Source organism: Epinephelus lanceolatus, chromosome 13 (assembly GCF_041903045.1).
Source record: "Epinephelus lanceolatus isolate andai-2023 chromosome 13, ASM4190304v1, whole genome shotgun sequence".
Lineage (NCBI taxonomy): Eukaryota > Metazoa > Chordata > Actinopteri > Perciformes > Serranidae > Epinephelus > Epinephelus lanceolatus.
In genome coordinates this window covers 44,027,501-44,046,926 of record NC_135746.1, presented here as the reverse complement: position 1 = coordinate 44,046,926, position 19,426 = coordinate 44,027,501, and the positions used below count along the sequence as shown (strand labels likewise).

The window sequence follows — 19,426 nt, the reverse complement described above, 5'->3', positions numbered from 1 at the left end:
CTAGACAGGCGCTATACAAATGCAGGTCCATTTACCATTTACCAGAGAAGAGAAATGGCTGACAGCAGTGAACTACAAGATGACCGAATCAAAGCTGGCTTCAGATCGGGGGATCAGTACAAAGACAAGGGAAAAGAAGCGGGAACTTTGAGTTACCTCTTTGGGTGTAGCTCTGGTGAAAGCCAATGAGTGCATGAGTATGTGTATGAGATTTGTGTTGGAAAGGTTCTGGGTTAGTACAGAGGATGTTTAGTCGCATGCAAGACTGTCCGTGAAAAGCATTAGCAAACTAACATCTCTTAGCTTTGGCAAAGCCAACTAACCAATAACTGCAAACAATCACAACAATAACTCAATAAACAGCAATAAATCACAATTGACAAAGTTAAAACTTTAAGAAACAACAAATCCTTGCAAGAAAATTTACTGTTGTAAATTCCTGCCATAATCTTTCATGTCTGGTTGTTGTCTTGCTTAGTCTGTGCAACTGTAATAATGCTATGCCCAGTTGTTACATACCAATCCTTGAATGGATGGAAGGAGTAGTCGCTTTGTGGTGTGCTTGCTTTTGTCAGCCAGCAGATGAAAGCTGGAAAGAGTTGTGGTTCCAGAAGCTGTCTTTGCTGTGTCCTTGTTCCGAAGGTGCAGATCTGAGGAAGTCAGTCACTTTGGGTCCTTTCCGAGTTAGACGTTGGGGTGCTAAATCAACTTGGTTCTCCTTCGTGCTGGAAAGTTAGTTAAAAACCTTGTGTTTGGCACGCTTACTTTGCTGGTCTCCAGGTTGAGGTTTGAGCTGGTCAGCGGCTCAGGAGAAAAAAAGCAGGAGTCTGAGCCAGTCAACTGCTCAGGAGGAAGAGGACGGAGAGAGGGGAGAGCAGAACTTCTCCTGCAGTTTGCCTGGTGACATCACAGAGTCACATGTAACTGTGAAAGTACTGTCCATTCAAGTTTGACAACTGGTCTCTCACTTAGGTGTGAGAATGGGACATCCTGAGGAGATAAGGGCCAAATGGCTTTGTTTTGTTTGAATAACAAAGAACCTTTACATGTCCAGTTTAGATCTGCACAAATGACAAATCGTCTGGTCCAGTGAATCCCAACAAGGAATGTGAACTTAAGTGCAACTTGACTGGTACACAGAAGCATCCAACTGCGAAATACAGATAAATACAGTAAATAAGTAAATACAGATCCCACACAAACACTTCACAGGAAATCTTATATCTGTCAGTGGGCTGAGTGGAGGTGGTGATAGAGTATAAATGTATTGAATATGAGCAATCATAGACCCTAGTATAAATAGGCTGTTATTGCCTCTATTTTCTCTCCCCTGTTTTTTTTTTTTTTTTTTTTACGTCAGCATGGAAATTTAGCCAATAGCATTATTTCAATCAGCATGAATTTGTAGACAGCAATTGTGTGTACAGCTTGTATACATGAAGCCTGGTAAATAAAATGGCTGCAGTATACAGCCCTAGCACCTTCACATATCAGGAATCTCCTAGCAACCCTGGTTGGTGCCGTTTTTGAGACACAGGCAGGAATTCACTGGAAACATAAAACCTTAATACAACAGTCAGAAGAACAGAGAGGCTGTGAGGGATTGCTATGTGGGTATACAGGTCAGCCAGACCACATTTGACAGTAATAAACAATGACAATTTGTAAGAACACTATATCAATGAATCCAAGAATACAACCCCCATGCATGTGTCTTTTTGGCCTGTTTTACAGATTTAGACATGCCCCAGTGTTGGTGCTGTTAGCAGTCAAGACACAGATAGCATATGCTGCCTGTGCCATCTTCAGCAAACAGGAAGTCAGACTAATCAGGAGGTTAATGTGATGGAGGTCTGGGAGGATCAGCTGATAATTCTGTTCCCATGGTCATGCGTGAAACTTCACCCTCTTTAAAAGACAATTTATGATTTCACTTATAAAAATAGAGCTGTTCCATAAAATTTGAGGAGTGAAAGAGATGGAGAGAGGAAGCGGGGGCAGCACAATATGTTTTAGGAGAGATGTAATTTATTTTCTGTCAAATCAAATTTCCTGCATGTTGTTTCATTTTGAAGATCCATTCTTCCTTTTTTTTCTCCATGTGGGAATGATCCAAGAGCCACGTCTTCGCTTAGATTTTCTGTCTTTTCCTGACGCAGTGCATCATATGATTGCATGGAAATTAGGTGGTGTACAGTACACTCATTGTGCAATTCATTAACTTAATTTGCTATTTAACTTCAAGTGACCATGTAAAAAAATGGAATGAATAAGGTTTATTCAGCAGTGACAAAGATATTTATGCAAATCAAACAAGGTTATTGGGAAGCAGCTGACAGGGCACCACATTTATGAGTTATAAGCCTTAAACCCAGGCCAAGATAAAAAAAATAAAAATAAAATAAATAAAAGAACATTTAGAAAACCTGGGTGTTAGAAAATGAGTTTTTCCCCACCTGTTGCTGAGCTACTTAGTGAACTGATTGTGGTAGTAATAGTAGTGTTGTGCAAAAGATTTTGAGGATGTACCTGCATTTATTTCTGTGTAGCTCTGCTAAAGAAAGGCATGTGCAAGCTATAATAGGACAGATTAAGACAATGTCTATTTAAGATTGCACTGTTTATTTTAAAATGATAAATAAAAAGATGTGCTGCTTTCCATTACTGAATAATAAGGGGTCTCATGCAGCAACATTCTAGTAAAGTCAGGTGTTCTCAATGTTGAATCCCATATATATATATATATATATATATATATAGTGTAAGTGACATGTTGACAAAAATTACAGCCCCTTAACACTATATATGGCAGGTGTTGTTTCTTGTGGAAAAAAACACTTTCCTCCCTCTCTCCCCGTCCCTCCCTCACGATTTGCAAGTATGGCACCCTGAATCATAGCATTTCATTTTACGCGGCTTCGAAAAGAAGATTTCAAAAGCCCTCTGGTAGTTGAATGCCTCTGGGACAGGCCCATTTATGGTAGACTCACAAGTCAGTCTTTAGACGCTTTGCTTAACTAAAGACTGATGACTTTCTCCCTGATTTTGTGTTTAGATGGGCGGATACAATTTCAGAGTTTAAAAAAACTCCCTATGTTGCAGAACCAATAGTAAATCCGCAGGGCGGTCCTTCAGTAGCTCGCTGAACTTTTGTGCTTGTAAACATAGTCCGACTAGAAACGTGTAGCGGTACAAAATGGCTCAAGTCACTGTAAGTCCTTCATTTCCACAATCTTGTGGACTGAGCACACGTTTGATAAAACAGAGTTATATCTCTCGGCATCCATTTTCAAGCTCTCTGTGTGTTTGTGTCCTTGCAGACGAGAAAAGGGGGAGCGCACATTTCCGGGAGGGCGTGTTCTTTTCAAAAATGCAAGAGGCGTTGCTTTGTTGCCGGCCGTTTTCTCCAGTGTGTTAAACACACTTTAGAAAGGAGTGTCCCCAGACTATCAGAAGGCGGAGATCTCTGATTGTCTGGTGGCAAGACTACATTTATGGCAACCCACTGGATCTGTGGCATGCGCAATCCAGCTGAGGCGCTGGTGCCAGAGCAAATATTAGCAAATGCAATAATATAAAATTCAAGTCAATGTAAGCTGCTCCACCAGCCACGGCCTAGAAGTGGCTCGGCACTCCACTCCGCTAAAAATACACCTAAGGTCTATTTCTGACGGACTCCGCACGACGGCACAACAATTTGCACAGACCAAATGAGTCAAACAGGAAGGTCAGGCCCAGAAGAGACGGACGAGAGTATCCAGTCAATTTTCAAAATAAAACACCCATGAAAACTCCGGATCTTATTTCACATTGCTACATCAACATGATGTAACTACCATGAGCCAAATGAGAAAGAAAACATTTTCAGAGCTTACTTCAATGGTGCTGTGTGTTGTCGTGCAGGCTCAGTCTTAAATATAGCCACACAATTCTCTACTGATGTTTTCCAGGTGTTTTCAAGAATGCTTCACGAAGTGGATGTCAGTATTCCTCAGTATTCCACTTAGAAATGCGTTCACAGAGGGGGGCCGGACTCAGAGTTACGGGGGCACTGGCCCCTGCTGGCCCCCCCCCCTAAAACTGCCATTGTGCAGGGAATTACTTTAATCTGAGTGGCAGTAAAGTTGTACACTACATAAAGTATTTTTAATCTTATATACTTTTTCTTAAAAAAAAAGAGCTTCAAGTGGCTAAAAAGTAGAGTTGACACTTCTCTGTGGGTTTGTAAATGCAAATAGCCCCTTTCACATAACACACTATCAGTTGATTTATTATTTGTTCTTACAAGCTACAAAAAAACACACTCTCACACTGTTCCATATTATATGGTGTCATATGTTATGGTAACATAAAGCTAGTCAACATAAGGCATAATTTTACACTTCAGTTGTTCAAGAATGAGGCAAACTGTCATATTTCTATCAGCCCACATTACAACATCATGTGTTCATTGTACTGAAAGACACTTTGGATCTGTGTAAACTGAAACTGCCAGATGGTGGCAGAAGTAACCATATTTGTACGAAAGGGTGGAGATGTGGAGGACCAAGGCAAGCCCTGCCCTTAAATATGCAAATACATACACTGACGAAGAGCTTTGTGAAATTGAAGAACGGAGGAGGAGAGAGGAGGAATGGCTGCTGCAAGGCTGCGTAGCTCTGGAGATTGGTGGTGTACCTGTGAATGCTGTGCCCCAATGCCCACAGAAGAGGAATGCCTCTGTTGCAACGAATGGGACCGGTTGCAGCCTTATTTTCAAGGTCTGGATGTGACTGAGGACGAGACACCTCCACCTGGAGTAGTATCCAGCTGGGCTTTATCTAGAGCTCACCATATTTCGGCCGCGCTTTGGAAAGCAGAGCTAAATGTAAACAAACATGGCAGCACACCGGTAAGGTAAGACAACACGTTTATATGTCGTTTTCTATATGTTCTCTGACATTTATCCTAACGATATGAGGCGGTCTTTGTGGAAAACAAGCTTGTTTAGTGGACTAACTTTGCACTTGAAGTATGCCGGTTCACTTACGTTTTAACAGGCCTGACGCTACTATGCGCCCCAGCTGTATCTAGGCTAACGGCTAACATGCTAACTATTATTTTTATGTCACTAGTCACTTGAAACAAATTTAGGACAATAGGAGAAATAAATAGGTTGAAATAAACCAAAATTTCCCTTTAACTCCCCAGATCCACTTTGTTTGAATCATTCTGACAGCATCCAATCAAGTTGCAGGAGAGGACCAAGAGGACCTAATGTTGCATTGCGAGAGCCAGTTGGAAAAATTATATGAAATATATTTTGTTCATGTAGGTGGATAGCAGGGGCATTGCTAGGAGCTGAAAACATTCGGGGCTTCAGGCTTAAGTGGGAACAATTTTTTACCCAGTGGTCCGGGGGTTTCTCCCCCAGAAAACTTTCTTGAATAATTCCCTATTAAACACGTGATTTTAATATATTTTGACAAAGAACGAGCACTCGTCTTCTTTTATTGGGTTGCCCAAATTGTTGGAAACCTGAACGTCCCCCATTTGGGGGACTTTGAGAACGACTTTGCAAACACAGTGTGAAACAATGCACTAATCTTAAGAACATAGTGATGTTTCACATCAAATTAAACAGCAGAACCTGGGCTACAAGGCTGCATAAACCCTTTTTACATGCCCCAAACACAGCTCAAACCACAACTAAATGAATAACAACAAATCAAACTCCATACAGCACTGATGTGCTGACCCACTCATCATATTTCGGGCTCTCACTCGACGCCACATTATGCAAAACACACAGCATACACCTCAAATGAAAGCAGAGACTCCGCCATTTCCACATATATCTGCCAAAGCACACTACACCAAAGCATCAGAGAGAAAGAGGTGAAAGAACAACAACAACAGAAATCGTTTTGCCGAATGATAGTTGTAAAATTTCTCTTACCTTTGTTGTTTTGCTGTGAAAAGTTTTTTCTACCCGTAAAACACGGTACATCCTGGTAGACCAACATGTTGTGCTGCATTCAAATGAATCTGGGCGAACCTGACGGGCTTTAGGTTCCAGGGGGAAGCATTACAATGACTGCATACAGCAGCCAGCACCTCCCCCGCAACGGCATTCTGCTGACTCTGACTGGCTTACGGTGCTGTCAATCTCGTGTGGGTATAGCGTCATTCTATTTGCTCTAAGGAATCAAATGAGGTGTCAATCACTCAAATCGACCAATCCGTTGTGGAGATAGAGCCTCCAAAGCACAGAAGAGAAAATCTGCTTCACATTTAGATGGTGTGTGTGTGTGGCAGAGGTGGAAAGAAAATTTGTACTCAAGTACAAGTACTGTTACATTGCTTAAATTGTACTCAATTACAAGTAAAAGTACTGGTGTTTAAAAAATACTTAAGTACAAAGTACTCTTCTCAAAAACTACTCAGAGTATAACAAGATAACCATCAAGTTCAGCTGGACTTTGCAGCCTTCCGGAGATTGGTCTGGAGAAGAAATCATCTTCATCAGATGACTCTCTTTGCTGATCCTCACTCTCATGCTCCGTTGTTTCAAGATGTTGTTTGATGTATGTTGAGGCTGTAATTGCAAGTAGAAAACACAATTTTGTTATTTAAATTTCAGTGAATATTCCTGAACACACACACATAAATCAGATAATTCACAAAAAGGATTCTTTAGTATTAAGGACAGACCATCAATAACTGACAACCTATTAGGTGAGATGTTATTAAGTATACTCACTTATACATGTGTTCAAACATAACAATACACAAAAATGGGATCATGTGAATCTTTGAAAAAAATCTGGCCTTACCAGCCTCTATTACATCTGCTCTGTCAGTCCAGGAAGTCTTGAACTTGGGTAAGAAGACTGCAGCTGCAGCCAACTCTGGATCCTCCATCATCGGTCCAAAACGCTTTTGAAGGCCATTTTACAGGGCTCTGATGAGTGACACGCATGTCTTGCTTGATGTCTCCAGCCTGCTAAGTTTGGACAGTAGTTGGTGGATTACTGGCAGCAGCCATCCCATGAAGGAACTGGAAGTGGACTCAGACTGGAGGATGTTTGAAGCTTTCACCAGTGGCCTCATGGTGGTACAGCACTCCCTTAGGAATGCAACTTCTGCAGGACTCAATCTGTAAGATACAACAACAAAGCCCACCATGACTATAACAGGTATAGACTGGAAACATGGATGATAGGGATGTTATCTATATGTGATTAATTATTAATCTATTAATTGCCATTAAGAATTTAGCTGGTTAAAAATTCATGAACCAATAATGTATTTTTTGTATACCATTTCTCCGGAGGGCAAAGGTTTGCTTTGGTCTGCCTTGTTAGTCCAAAAATGGCAGAAACAGCGCCACATTTGACATTGTTTTGTTTGGCAGCCTTATTGGCTGAATAAGGACAGGTGGACTTGAGCAGCTGTTTCAAGTGAGAGCCTTATTGTTTTATTATTGTTTGTTTAAATTGTTTGTGCTCATGAATTAATGTTTCACATTACTAATGTACCGCTAAAATTGTTTAAAAAAAAATTTAAACTGAGCATAATATGTTTTGTGTTCTTTTCAATTATTAAGAGAAGAAAATGCACAAAATTTGCAACCATATTGGTAGGTGTCCAATTTCACTCACATTTTCACCTTGAACTCCTCACAAATGCTTCTGATGGCATCTTCCCCCTTCTCATCAGTGATGCGTATTATCCTTTCAGTGGCAAGGTAGGTTGAATTCCACCGTGTTGCATTGGGACGAATGATCTGTAGCTCACACTTGTCCTCTACCACTTTATTTGCCAAATGAGACTGGCCAGTTTTGTTCCAAATGGCCTGGCATTTTGCAAAGGTTGCATGGGAGAGTCTTGTAGTCATGTCATTCATGCTCTCTGCCAGGGCAGCATCAGTTGTTGCCACAAGGTTTAGCAGGTGACATGCACATCGCTGATGTTTCCAAAGCATCGCATTTGCATCATGGTATTCAATATGGTCAGTCAGGTCAAGAGCATCTGGGTCTGCTTCATCTTTATCTTCTTCTGCATCATTTTGTGCCCCAAACATGTGGAAGGCCTTGATGAAGTTGGATCCACTATCAGTTGTGGTTCTTACAACTTTGCCTCTAATCTTGTATTGGGAATGAACATCATCAAGAGCACCAGCAAGCATGTCAAATGTGTGAGACCCTCTCAATCTTTTGCACGCTAGTGCTGCAGATCTTCTTTCCAGGGACTCTTCCTCTATCCAATGGCATGTGACCCCAAGGTAACTTTTCTGATGAGCTGACCAACAATCAGTAGTGGTAGCAACAAATTTGACTTTATCCAATGCTGCAACCAAAGTCTTCTTCACGTGATCAGCAGCTTCAGAGATTCTGGCACGGACAGTGGGTCTGGAGATGACTTTGGCTTGAGGTTGTAATGTGGTAACAAATTCTTTGAAAGCTGGCTGTTCTACCACTGCAAATGGCTGTAGACCCTCACATATGAAATTGATGACAAGCTTGTCAACAGTTGCTTGAGGAACACGTATGTTTGCAGCTCTCAACATCATGTCTGGTAACTTGGCTTGTTTATTTGCTGAGAACTTGTTTGGTGTGGCTGTGGTCTTTCGCTGACAAGACATTGCTGCCACAGTGATGTCATGGTACTGTTCAATCTTTGATGGATATTTCCTCTGTAGAGATAAATATTATCACACATCAGGTTCAAACATTACTTCATTACATCACTGTGATTAACACCAATGGAAAACACATTTTTAAAAAAAATCATTCAACCAGAGTAACAATTTGAACTAATCTTTGATTGTTTAGCATAGTATGAAAGAGTGGTAAATTTGGTTAAACTTTGCAGATATATTGCTGTATTTATTTACAAACGTAAACCAATTTTAAAGGATCATTGCAAAAAATTCTATATATATTCTAAATTCTGTAATCTGTATACTATCTGTAAAAAGAGTATCGACCAATGTATCAGTATCTAAATATTTTAACTCCCTTTTATCAGTATCAGCCTAAAAAATCCAGTATCAGTCAGGTCCTAAAAAAAACAAAGAGAGCAAAATATATGTATATACCAAAACTAAATTAAGAAAAGGGATCAAATACACAAAAAATGCTTCCCATAGAGCTAACAAATAAAAACAATCCACATTATGTTAAAAAAAAAAAACATATCGGGCAACATATAAGCCAATACTGATTAAGATCCATGTCACTGTGATAGACCATTATCAGGCCAATGATATTGATCAACTGATACATCAGTCGGGCTCTAGTGCTATATGTCAACTGAGAGCTGGGAACCTGAAGATTAATTTGAGATGCAGCTCAGCACTGTGTGCCAGGTTTTTTAATCAAAAACAGCTCACCTTATACAGTGAAATTACTGCAATGATATGACTATTATGAGGCAAGAGTGTAAACACATGGCATACACATGAATACATTGGGCTCACTGACTCCACAAGAGTCACAGCTTTCCAGTCAGCCCCAATTTATCCAACTGTAATACTGTTTAAGGACCCCAGTATACAGGAATAATAAAATAGAATAGGCGAAATTACATAAATACCGCAAGCAAAATAACCGCATGGGTTTTGCATAAAACTGCAAGGGAAAGTGTAGTGGATGTGTCTGTAAAAGGGTAACGCTTATCATACGAAAACATTTTCATTCAGGTATCTTGAAGTAAGAGAACAAGGGACCCCTTGCTTGTGCCCTGTTTTCCATGCTAAATGTTAGCCTAAATTTGGAGCACTATTTACCCACCCTTACTGACAAGCTAACATGACATGGTTAATTTTCATGGCTAATGTTTCATATAACATAGCGTCACTCTAGCACAAAATATAGGCCTGCTGAATGTAGGCCTGTGAGTATTAAATGACTACAGATTTAATTTATTGTAATGACGGTGGTTGTCCAAATATTAAGCTAAAAATATTTCTAAGAATTGTAGCTCAATTATGCATGCACCCATGTGCACACGTTAGCTAGCTCCGTCTTATTTTAATATAAGGCAAACCAATGGCAGTGACAATATCTTTGCAGACTTATCTTAGCCAAACTAATAACCCTAACACGCATGAAAAATAAGAAAGCAATATCAATCAAGTGTAGTTGTAAAACCTCTTATTTACCTCTTAATGTGTTTTTTGAGATTAGACGCTGAAGTCTTGTAAGCTGATATCACCGTAGAGGTCAAACAAAGTTTTCACTGTGTCTGGACGCTGTCTCCTTTTCTCCCTCTGTACATTAACAATTCCTCCAGGTACGGCCACTCGTCCTCCGTCTTTTCTTCATCATTTTCACTGTTGACAGCGTTGTCCTCTGTCTCCATTTTGGCTTCTTTGTCTCCAAATCTTAGTCTCTACTCCGCTGTGTAGGTATGTTACCGCCAGACACCTGTGCCTGCTGCAGTAGAGTTGTCCTTTCCTTATGTCATAGATTAATTGGCATGGTCGCGATCGGACAGCCTTATTGGCTACAAAGATGCAGATGAAAGGTTTGAATATCAATTCAAATTGTGGGTGTACTCAGTAGCGACTTATGATTTTAAAAGTAGCAAAGTAGATTACATGGTGTAAATTGTACTGAAGTATGAGTAAAATTACACACTTAAAAAAAATACTCATAAAAGTACACGTACCCAAAAAATCTACTTAATTACAGTAACGTGAGTAATTCATTACTTCCACCCCTGGTGTGTGGTCAGTTTGGAGTGGGAAATAAATGAAAAACCGAAACGGACAGTTGTGTGTGTATATATTGAACACCATTTGGGATATACTACTTGCTCTCTTCCTGCTGCCTTTTTGTTTTTTTTTTCCAAAAAAATCGTCTAATATCCATACTCACTACAAGACTAAGTAAAATGCGGAGACTCAGTGCCGGCCACCAGTTTGCACAATAGATACAACTGTAATACAGAGTGGCCTACTGACGTTGCACTTGTAAATTGTAACAAGTTATCATTCTGACTGATATGGGCATATGCCATGTAAACTGGTGTGATAGTGAGTGTGTTGTGTGCTGCTGTGCTGCATGCACCGCTGTCTGTTGTGCTCCTGTGCCATGCCGTGGACTTTAAGTTGGAAACAAGGTGCTTTATTAGTATAAAAAATAAAAAAAAAGTTGTTTTAACAAATAAATACAAATTTTAAAAAGCATTTATGATTTTTGTAAGTTGAATTGGCTGTCTTAACATGGGACTTAACTTTGGACTTGAACACTTGAGACATACTTGTGACTTGCAAAACAATCACTTGCTCCCATCTCTGAGACTTGATCAACTCAATTTAAAGCACCCCGAGTGCATTCAGATGTGTGAAAAAAGAAATGTGACTGGTGTCTCAGAAGTGCAAATGGTCAAACTCCCTCTCTCTTTCTCTCTTTTACAGGAATCATGTCCGCAACAGGGAATGGCTATGTCATTTATATGACCATCAAACGCAAGACCAAGTTGAAGCCTCCTGAGCTCATGACTGTTAATCTAGCCATCTTCGATTTTGGCATATCAGGTACTGGCTTATCTGTGCAGTTTATTAGTAGGTCTTCCCATACGACCACATGGGTTGTTTATTCCTACTCTTTAATGCAACCCAATTCAGTTCTTGTTGCACAAGGTTACTCTTTGCATTTTCATCTGTTAATTTACTCATTTGCAGGGTGTCAGAGGAATAAGATGATTTTCATTCCCATAATTGTTTCCATTTTTGATAAGATGGGGATGTCTTTTGGCTGGCTTTTCATTAAGCTTTTCATTTTGTCTTTCTATTTCAGCAAACCTATTCATGATCTTGTACTGCATCTCAAAATACTGTTGTCCCCACTTAATTGTTCCAATTCATAATGCATACCCGGTATCAATTTAAATCTAGTGTCTTTTTCTATTATTAACTTTTGTAAAGTGATTCTGTTTTAAGAATGACTTGACTTTGTCAGCACACATTTTGAACCTAGAGGAATGCTTTGACATTTAGATTTTTTTCTTTCTTCTGTAGACACTGCCACATTATGGAACAATGGCTAACACATTTTTCCTACAGCTACTAAAAGAGAAACTGGTTCTTAATGTAGAGGTCACTGTATTTGTCATGGGGGAACACAACTCAGTTGAATAATGTCTTTTGTGGCTCTGGTGATGTGACTGGTTGACAGCGTGTTTATTAATCGCCGTTCTCTGGTCTTTATTCCACTTCAATCAGCTTTTTTGCATTTTGACCCATATTAGGGACTAAAATTCAGGATATCCCAGCCTCTCCTGCATCCATTTTGACCACTCTTTTTAAAATCTGTATGTGACTTTAAAGGTCTAAAGACTTTTTGGGCTAAATCTGGTTGGCCTGTCATAGCCTTGATTTAGCCCAAAACAGACATTGAAATTGGGATGTGTTTAGTTGTCTTATTTGGTCCTCATTCAGCCCAAAAGCAGAAGCTGAAAATTGGACTGTGTTTAGTCATTGGATTCTCAGTTACTGTTTGTAAACAGTATTGCCTGTTAAAGTGAAAATAAAGGCCAACCCCAAATTGGTGTATCCCCTTGCTATATTTGCATTTTTTCTGTGCTGTGTCCTCAATTTTTGTAGCTTCTTTTTGAATTTATGATGCCTATGGTCTGGCCCCTGGTCGCTACCTTTTTGTAAAGTCGCAAAACTCACCTGCGCCTTGTGACCAGGAATGTCCCACACACAGCACAACAAGAAGAAAATAAGGAAATCCAGACAGAGGGTAGAGTCTCCGCAGATGAATACACCACTACTCACCTCTAGTGGGTCAGAAGTGATTATTAAGAGGGATTACTTATTGTATGAGTCTATACATTTTATTCTAGGAAAACTCTGCATAGTGCTGTACACATTTGAGGAAGTGCAACACTGAGTATCCCTTAGAGAAGAGAATACCTGAAGCAGGGCTATTCAGTTAAAGATAGAAAGAGGTCCAATTACCAAAATTCTGTCCCAGCAAAGGTACGAACCACATAATGTCTACACTGTGTCCTATACTCTACCCTCCCTAAATCTATCAAATAAAATCCTCATCTTGCATTTTAGTTAATTTTTCACATCATTGTCAGTTTTCAAAGTGTACTTTCAATATACAGACACTTTGAACTTGTATGGCATTTGTATGGAAAACAAATAATTATCTTTACTGTAAAAAAAAAATAGTCCTAGCACAATGAACCTAAGGCCTACAGAATCTTCTGAATTAAATAAATAAATAGTGCCTCTTTTGGAAAAAGTTAAAACAGAGTTTTGAGCAGTCCCTTTTCTCTTTATCACTTTACAGTTTTTTTCTGGATCGCAGAATGCAAGGTAAGCCCTATAAAAACAAAAATCTGTCCGTCAGTGAGCAATAAAGTTATACCGCTGATTGGAGTGACGGGTCCATGTCATTGGTTCGACAGCCCATTGGTTCAACATCCCATTAGTCCGACTGTCCGCGGTGCTGAACGGCTTGCGGCGGGCGTATGGTGCGCCGTGACCAGCTTGAGGCGAAGCAGGCTCACGGCTTATGTGTTTGTCACTTTCTTTTTCATTTTAACCCACACCATGATCTTTTCCTGACCCTAACCAAGTGGTTTTTGTGCCTAAACCTAACCAGACCTTAACCACAGGGCATCATGATGATTTCGGAACGGACTTCGGAACAATGAGTTTAATATGGTTGGAACAATGGGACGTTGAACCAATGGGCTGTCGAACTAATGGGCAGTTCCTGGAGTGACTGATGTCGGCTGTTGCTCTTTTGAAATAAATAGGGAGAGACAGGACAGAGTCCCATGAGGACAAAATATAGGACAGTTCCTGAATTTTTCCCTCACACTGTTGTTGCAGACATTCTTTTTATGACCACTGTTCATTCACTGCAAAACTATAACACGCTATGATAGTGGCCAATGGCTGTGCAGCCTTCACTTGTCATGCAGGGACTAATGGGAACCTCCTCGGAAATGTAACTACAGGTTGCAGTGACTCAGGTCACCTATTTAATATCGTAAACTTAAACCATTTTGCTGAATGGAAACAAAGCTTTTATTTTATTTTCTTCCACAGATAAAAAAAACAATGAATTGTGAAGACAATCGAGCCTCCACAACATAGCCTTTTAAGTCTTGTGTGTGATTTATCCTGGCTTCATGTGAATAGAGAAAAAAATCTGTTAGTCACTAGGCTAATTTATGCAATAGGAAATGTCAAGGCCTTAGCTAATAATGCTAGCATTACCCATTGACCATGGGTTGCAGTGGTGCTATTGGCATCTACTGCGTGCTTAAAAAGTGCAACAACTCTGACTTATCTATCATATGAATTGTGAGTTGCCAGATATAATGTTACCTTTTTAGCGACCAAGTTTGTTGTCACCATCATGAAGATTTCAATATATTGCTGGGCTAGGGTATTACTAACTTCACCTTCTCCTTCCCTCTCTGTCACTCTGTCTCTCAAACACACTCACATATGCAAACGCCATGACGCAGTCCTTTTTTCATTTTCATTTTTCATTTAACCTTTATTTAAATCTCAAGGAATCACTGAGGGCGAGCCCTCATATACAATGATGTCGAGAGCACAACAAACAACAATTAAAAATCACAAAGAACGAGCAAACAACAACAGACCGAACACCTTTAAAAACAGTTACATTCAAAAGTACAGTAGTTGGTAATCATAGTTTTAAACTGGCCTATAGTAACCATTGTGTTGAGTTTGAGTGTACATTGCAAGATGTCCCAGGATGATGCTGCAGAAGAACTAAAAGCAGTTTTACCAAATTCAGTGTTAGCGCAGGGAACATTGAGCATTAAGCAATCAGTTGAACGTGTAGAATAATTACTATGCAACCAGTTCAATAAAATGCTGAGGTATGGTGGCATGCTGCCGTTCAAAACTTTATAAATGAAAAGTAGCCAGTGCATATCTCTTCGCACAGATAACGGTGCCCATCCCACCTTATCATATAAGACACAATGATGGGTGGAGTAACTGGAACCGGTGATGAATCTGAGTGCAGAGTGATAGATTGAGTCCAATGAAGTGAGAGCGGAGGCAGAAGCATGTCTATAGATAACATCACCATAATCCAGAACTGATAAAAATACAGCCTCAATGATCTGTTTCCTACAAAGTAAGGGGAAATTTAATTTGTGTCTATATAAGTATCCGATTTTGTGTTTTAGTTTACTTGCCAGTATGTCAATATGGAATTTAAATGTTAGTTTCTGATCCAACCAGATGCCCAGATACTTATATTCTGAAACCCTTTCAATACTGTGTCCTGTAAAAGTGGTGATGTGTAAACTGTCATCTGTAATATTTCTGGCTCTTGAGAATATCATGTATTTGGTCTTGTCTGCATTAAGAACTAATTTCAGATTGAAAAGTGAATGTTGTAGTTTTTTTTTTTCAATGGCTGAGTGTGCAGTGTTTGAGGTGCAGTAAAGAAAGATATCATTGGTGTAAAGATGGGCGTTAGAATTTGTTAGAGAGGATGTCATGTTGTTAATATAAATGGTAAACAGGACAGGACCCAGTATTGAACCTTGTGGCACACCCTTTGTTAATGGTAGAAATGTAAAGCAGTTGTTTCCTAATGTTACACATTGCTGTCTGTCGAATAGATAATCTTTGAACCATTTAAGGGAGTTGAGGTTGAAGCCAATATTACTTAGTCTTTGTAGGAGCAGATCATGGTCGACTGTATCAAATGCTTTTGATAGGTCAACAAAAAGGACGGCACAATATTTCCCTTTGTCCAGAGCACATGTAATGTCATTTGTAAATGATGTGACTGCAGTGATGGTACTATGTTTAGCTCTGAAACCAGATTGGGTGGGACATAACACAGTGTTTTGTGACAGGAATGATTTGAGCTGGTTATTGACAAGAGATTCCAAAACCTTGGCGAGACAGGGCAGTTTGGAGATTGGTCGATAATTGTTGAGGTTTGATTTATCACCACCCTTGTGAACCACCCTTGACCTCCAGAAGTAACTGAGAGGTTGAACAGGTATGTGATGTGGTTTCCAATAAATGGAGCACAGAGCTTTAAAAAATAAGGATCAATGTTGTCTTCACCAGTTGATTTCCTGCAGTCTATATTCTGAAGAGCGTCTTTAACAGTGGGGTAAGTGAAAGGCTGCAGTGTAAACAGAGAGGTGTGGTTTGAGGACGTGTGAGACAGTGGCTGACTATTAAAAGCAAGACCAGAATACAACATGTCAAATTGATTTCCAGCAGCAGTAAAATATGCATTAAAAGCATCACAGATCTCAGATGGTTTGTCTACTGGACAGTTATTGCTTGTGATAAGAGAAGGAATGGATGCATATGACTTGTTTTTCTTTATATTTACTGCTTTCCAAAATTTTGATGGGTTTGTATTAGAGCTGGAAATTAATTCTATGTGTTAACTGGCTTTTGCTTTTCTTAAGGCGGACATGCATTTATTTCGTAATTGTTTAAATGTTAGCCAATGCGCAGCTTCACCGGTGAGCCTTGCTAAGGCCCAGGCTTTGTCTTGTGCCTTGAGCAACTGTGATAGTTCAGTAGTGAACCAGGGGCTTGACCTGTTTTAACCCTGAGTTTTTTGAAGGGTGCATGATTACCGATGATTGACAGAAAGCAGTTTGTGAAATAATCCAGATCCAGATCAATATTTGATGAGTCAGATGTGTGATGTAAATTACTGTTGGCAAGGTCGCGGAGAAAAGCTTCCTCATTAAAGTGCTTAAAGTTTCTTTTGATGATGATTTTAGAGTGTGATTTTTGTGTTTTAGTATTTCTGACGCAGGCTACAGGGCAGTGGTCACTAATACCAAGGCTAAAAACACTAGATGCAGTTATTTTATCCCTCCTGTTACACAGAATCAAATCTATCAGGGTAGATTTTAAGGGGGCCTTCAGGTTAGGTCTGGTTGGCTCATTAATAAGCTGCATCAGATTTAAATTGACACACATCTCTTTTAAGCCATCTGAGTCGGGTGATAGCCAGTTTAAATTGAAGTCACCTAAAACCAGTGTTTCTGAATTGTTGAACTGAGAGAGTAGGTCGGTTATTTCAGCGATTGCACTGGGGATAGCTGAAGGTGGTCTGCATACACCCACAACATTAATGGAATTATTACTCGGTGTGTTGATTTTCAGAGCGATGAATTCAAAAGAATGAGGTGTACTGACAGTTTTTAAAACAGTAACAGATAAACATGATTTGACATATACAGCCACACCACCCCCTTTTCTTCCGACTCTGTCTGTTCTGTGTAAATTATAGTCCTGTATGGAAACCTCTGTGTCATGGATGTTGTCTTTAAGCCAGGTTTCTGTAATGACCAGGATGTCAGGGTCAGTCTGTGAAATAAGAATTTTTAGTTGGTCTAATTTTACCTGGTTGCACAGACTTCTTATGTTTAAGTGTATCAATCCTAAGCCACATCTTGATTTGAAGACATGGGGGTTGAGTAGCTGCTCACTGGACTCATCAGAGGCATTTGTTGTTGATTTCGGATTTATACTTATTTTGGGGTTTGGTTTGATAGTTATTAAATTTTTTGACCTGTAGTTCCCTCAGGAAGTAGACAGGCGGTGTCTATGAGGACCATTTGTAATGAGAACAATGTTCTCATCAGGAGCAGAGACTGAGAGTGGAGGATAGGGTGTGTTATGATTGCCATGCCTTCATGCACCGAGTGCCTTGTCGGAGCGAAGTGTCAGTTCAGTGTTCATTGATAATAGACATGAACCTGCATGATTTGGGTGGAGACGATCGTATTTAAACAGATCTGTTCTGTTATGAAAGGTGGTGAAGTTGTCGACGTAGGGGATGTTTCTGGTGCAGCAGTAACCCTTCAGCCAGATGTGCAGCTGCCTCCGACAGCTGAATTTAATGTCCCCAAAACAGGGTGGGGGAAGTGGTCCAGAAATGATGCACTGATTGTTTGTGTGTGCAATACTGTCTATGAGGCGGACAAAGTAATATTTGAGTTTCTCAGACTGCTGAAGCTTGAGGTCACATGTGCTGACGTGCAGGACAGTAGTTGATACAAACTGGTGATGATGTAGAAGTTGAAGGGTGGAGCTATTTATGTCCTTAATGAGCGCACCTGGGTGACAGGAGGTGCGGCCCCCTTTGATGTGCATGTGTCGGACCATAGATGACCCGTCAACAAGCATGGTTGGACTGTCGCGAACAGCGTCGGTGGATGTCTCTGGGCGTGCAGAGGAGAAAGGTGGAGGTCCGGAGCGGTGCTCGTTTCCCGGATAGTAGCAGGAGGCAGGAGCGGCTGTGCTGCGTCTCCCAGTGTGATGAGCCACCTGCTCGGAACCAGCGAGAGAGGTGGCGGCAGCTGCAGCAGCAGAGCGCTGCGGAGCCGGAGTGAAGTTCGGCTGTGAGCGATGAGGAGTGGGGCGAGCAGGACACCCAAGTGGGTCCGGTGGTGACAAAGATCCAAGTCCCGTCGGTAGAGGAGGAGGTAACCGGGTCTCCGTGGTATTATGCAGTGGAGGAAATTCATGCACACTGAGAATAGCATACCAATTTTCCAGGTGGATATCAGTGTTTGTGGGGATGCGAGAGGCGAGTCCGCCCCGCTTTTTGTGATCCCCAGCACCAACCACAACCCAGGTCTCAGGGTGAGACGGAGTGGAGCTGACTGGGGCTTTGGGTTTGGCACCAAGCTGGAGCCAGGGGTCTTAGCAGGTACAGGGGAGGCGGCCGGAGAGGCGGCAGCAGCGGTCGGAGTGGAGGCAGCGGACAGGACAGCCACCGTGGCTGGCGGAGTTGAGTCGGCCGGAGAAGCCGGGCAGGCACTTGTTGTGTTGGTTTGTGCTGGTCCAAAGATGATGGTGTCATGATGGCTTCTCTTCTTCCTGGATCCCGTAGAGCGTGGAAATTCTCCCTTCCAGCTCCAGCACCTTGTCGGCCAGGCGGGGGCAGCTGACACAGCCGGATGGGGAGGTGAGTGGAGCCATTGGTTGTCGGAGTGGTAGCTGGAGCCTGTCCTTGCTGATATTTGGCAAGAGGCAAGGTTGGGGACAACGTGTCCAGAAAAAGACCCTTATTTTGGCTGTTATACTTATGTTATCCTGTAAATTGCACTTTGATGTTGGCCTGTTAACTGGCAGTGTAGGAAAACTGTATGTATTGCTGGGACATTCCAATTATGCCATCCCACATTGATGTTATCATGAGGATTAAGGAGTGCTTGTTAAATCCCAGACCAGGCTCCTTTACAGGTTTTGGCTTAAGTGGTCGAAACCTGTAAAGTAACTGGTATTGCTATGTTTCTGGACATTGATTGCTCTAGAGTTGGGCCTAGTTCAGCACACAAGACAGCTGCGAATGGGTATTAAATTCGGCTCATAAGCCAGTCATCATCAGGGGCCAGAGAGTCCTCAGGCTCGCTGAACATTCTTTCC

General features: G+C 40.9%; 1 protein-coding gene across 3 annotated transcripts in view; it reads left to right on the top strand.

The window, feature by feature from the left end:
• The window catches only part of opn5 (opsin 5), a 223,099-nt gene that overhangs the window by 146,083 nt on the left and 57,590 nt on the right, over positions 1-19,426 (top strand). For all 3 annotated transcript variants that reach the window (XM_033620292.2, XM_078174113.1, XM_078174114.1), the window contains exon 3: positions 11,408-11,527. In XM_033620292.2, coding sequence (XP_033476183.1) covers positions 11,408-11,527 — 120 coding nt within the window. The remainder of the gene's footprint in view (positions 1-11,407; positions 11,528-19,426) is intronic.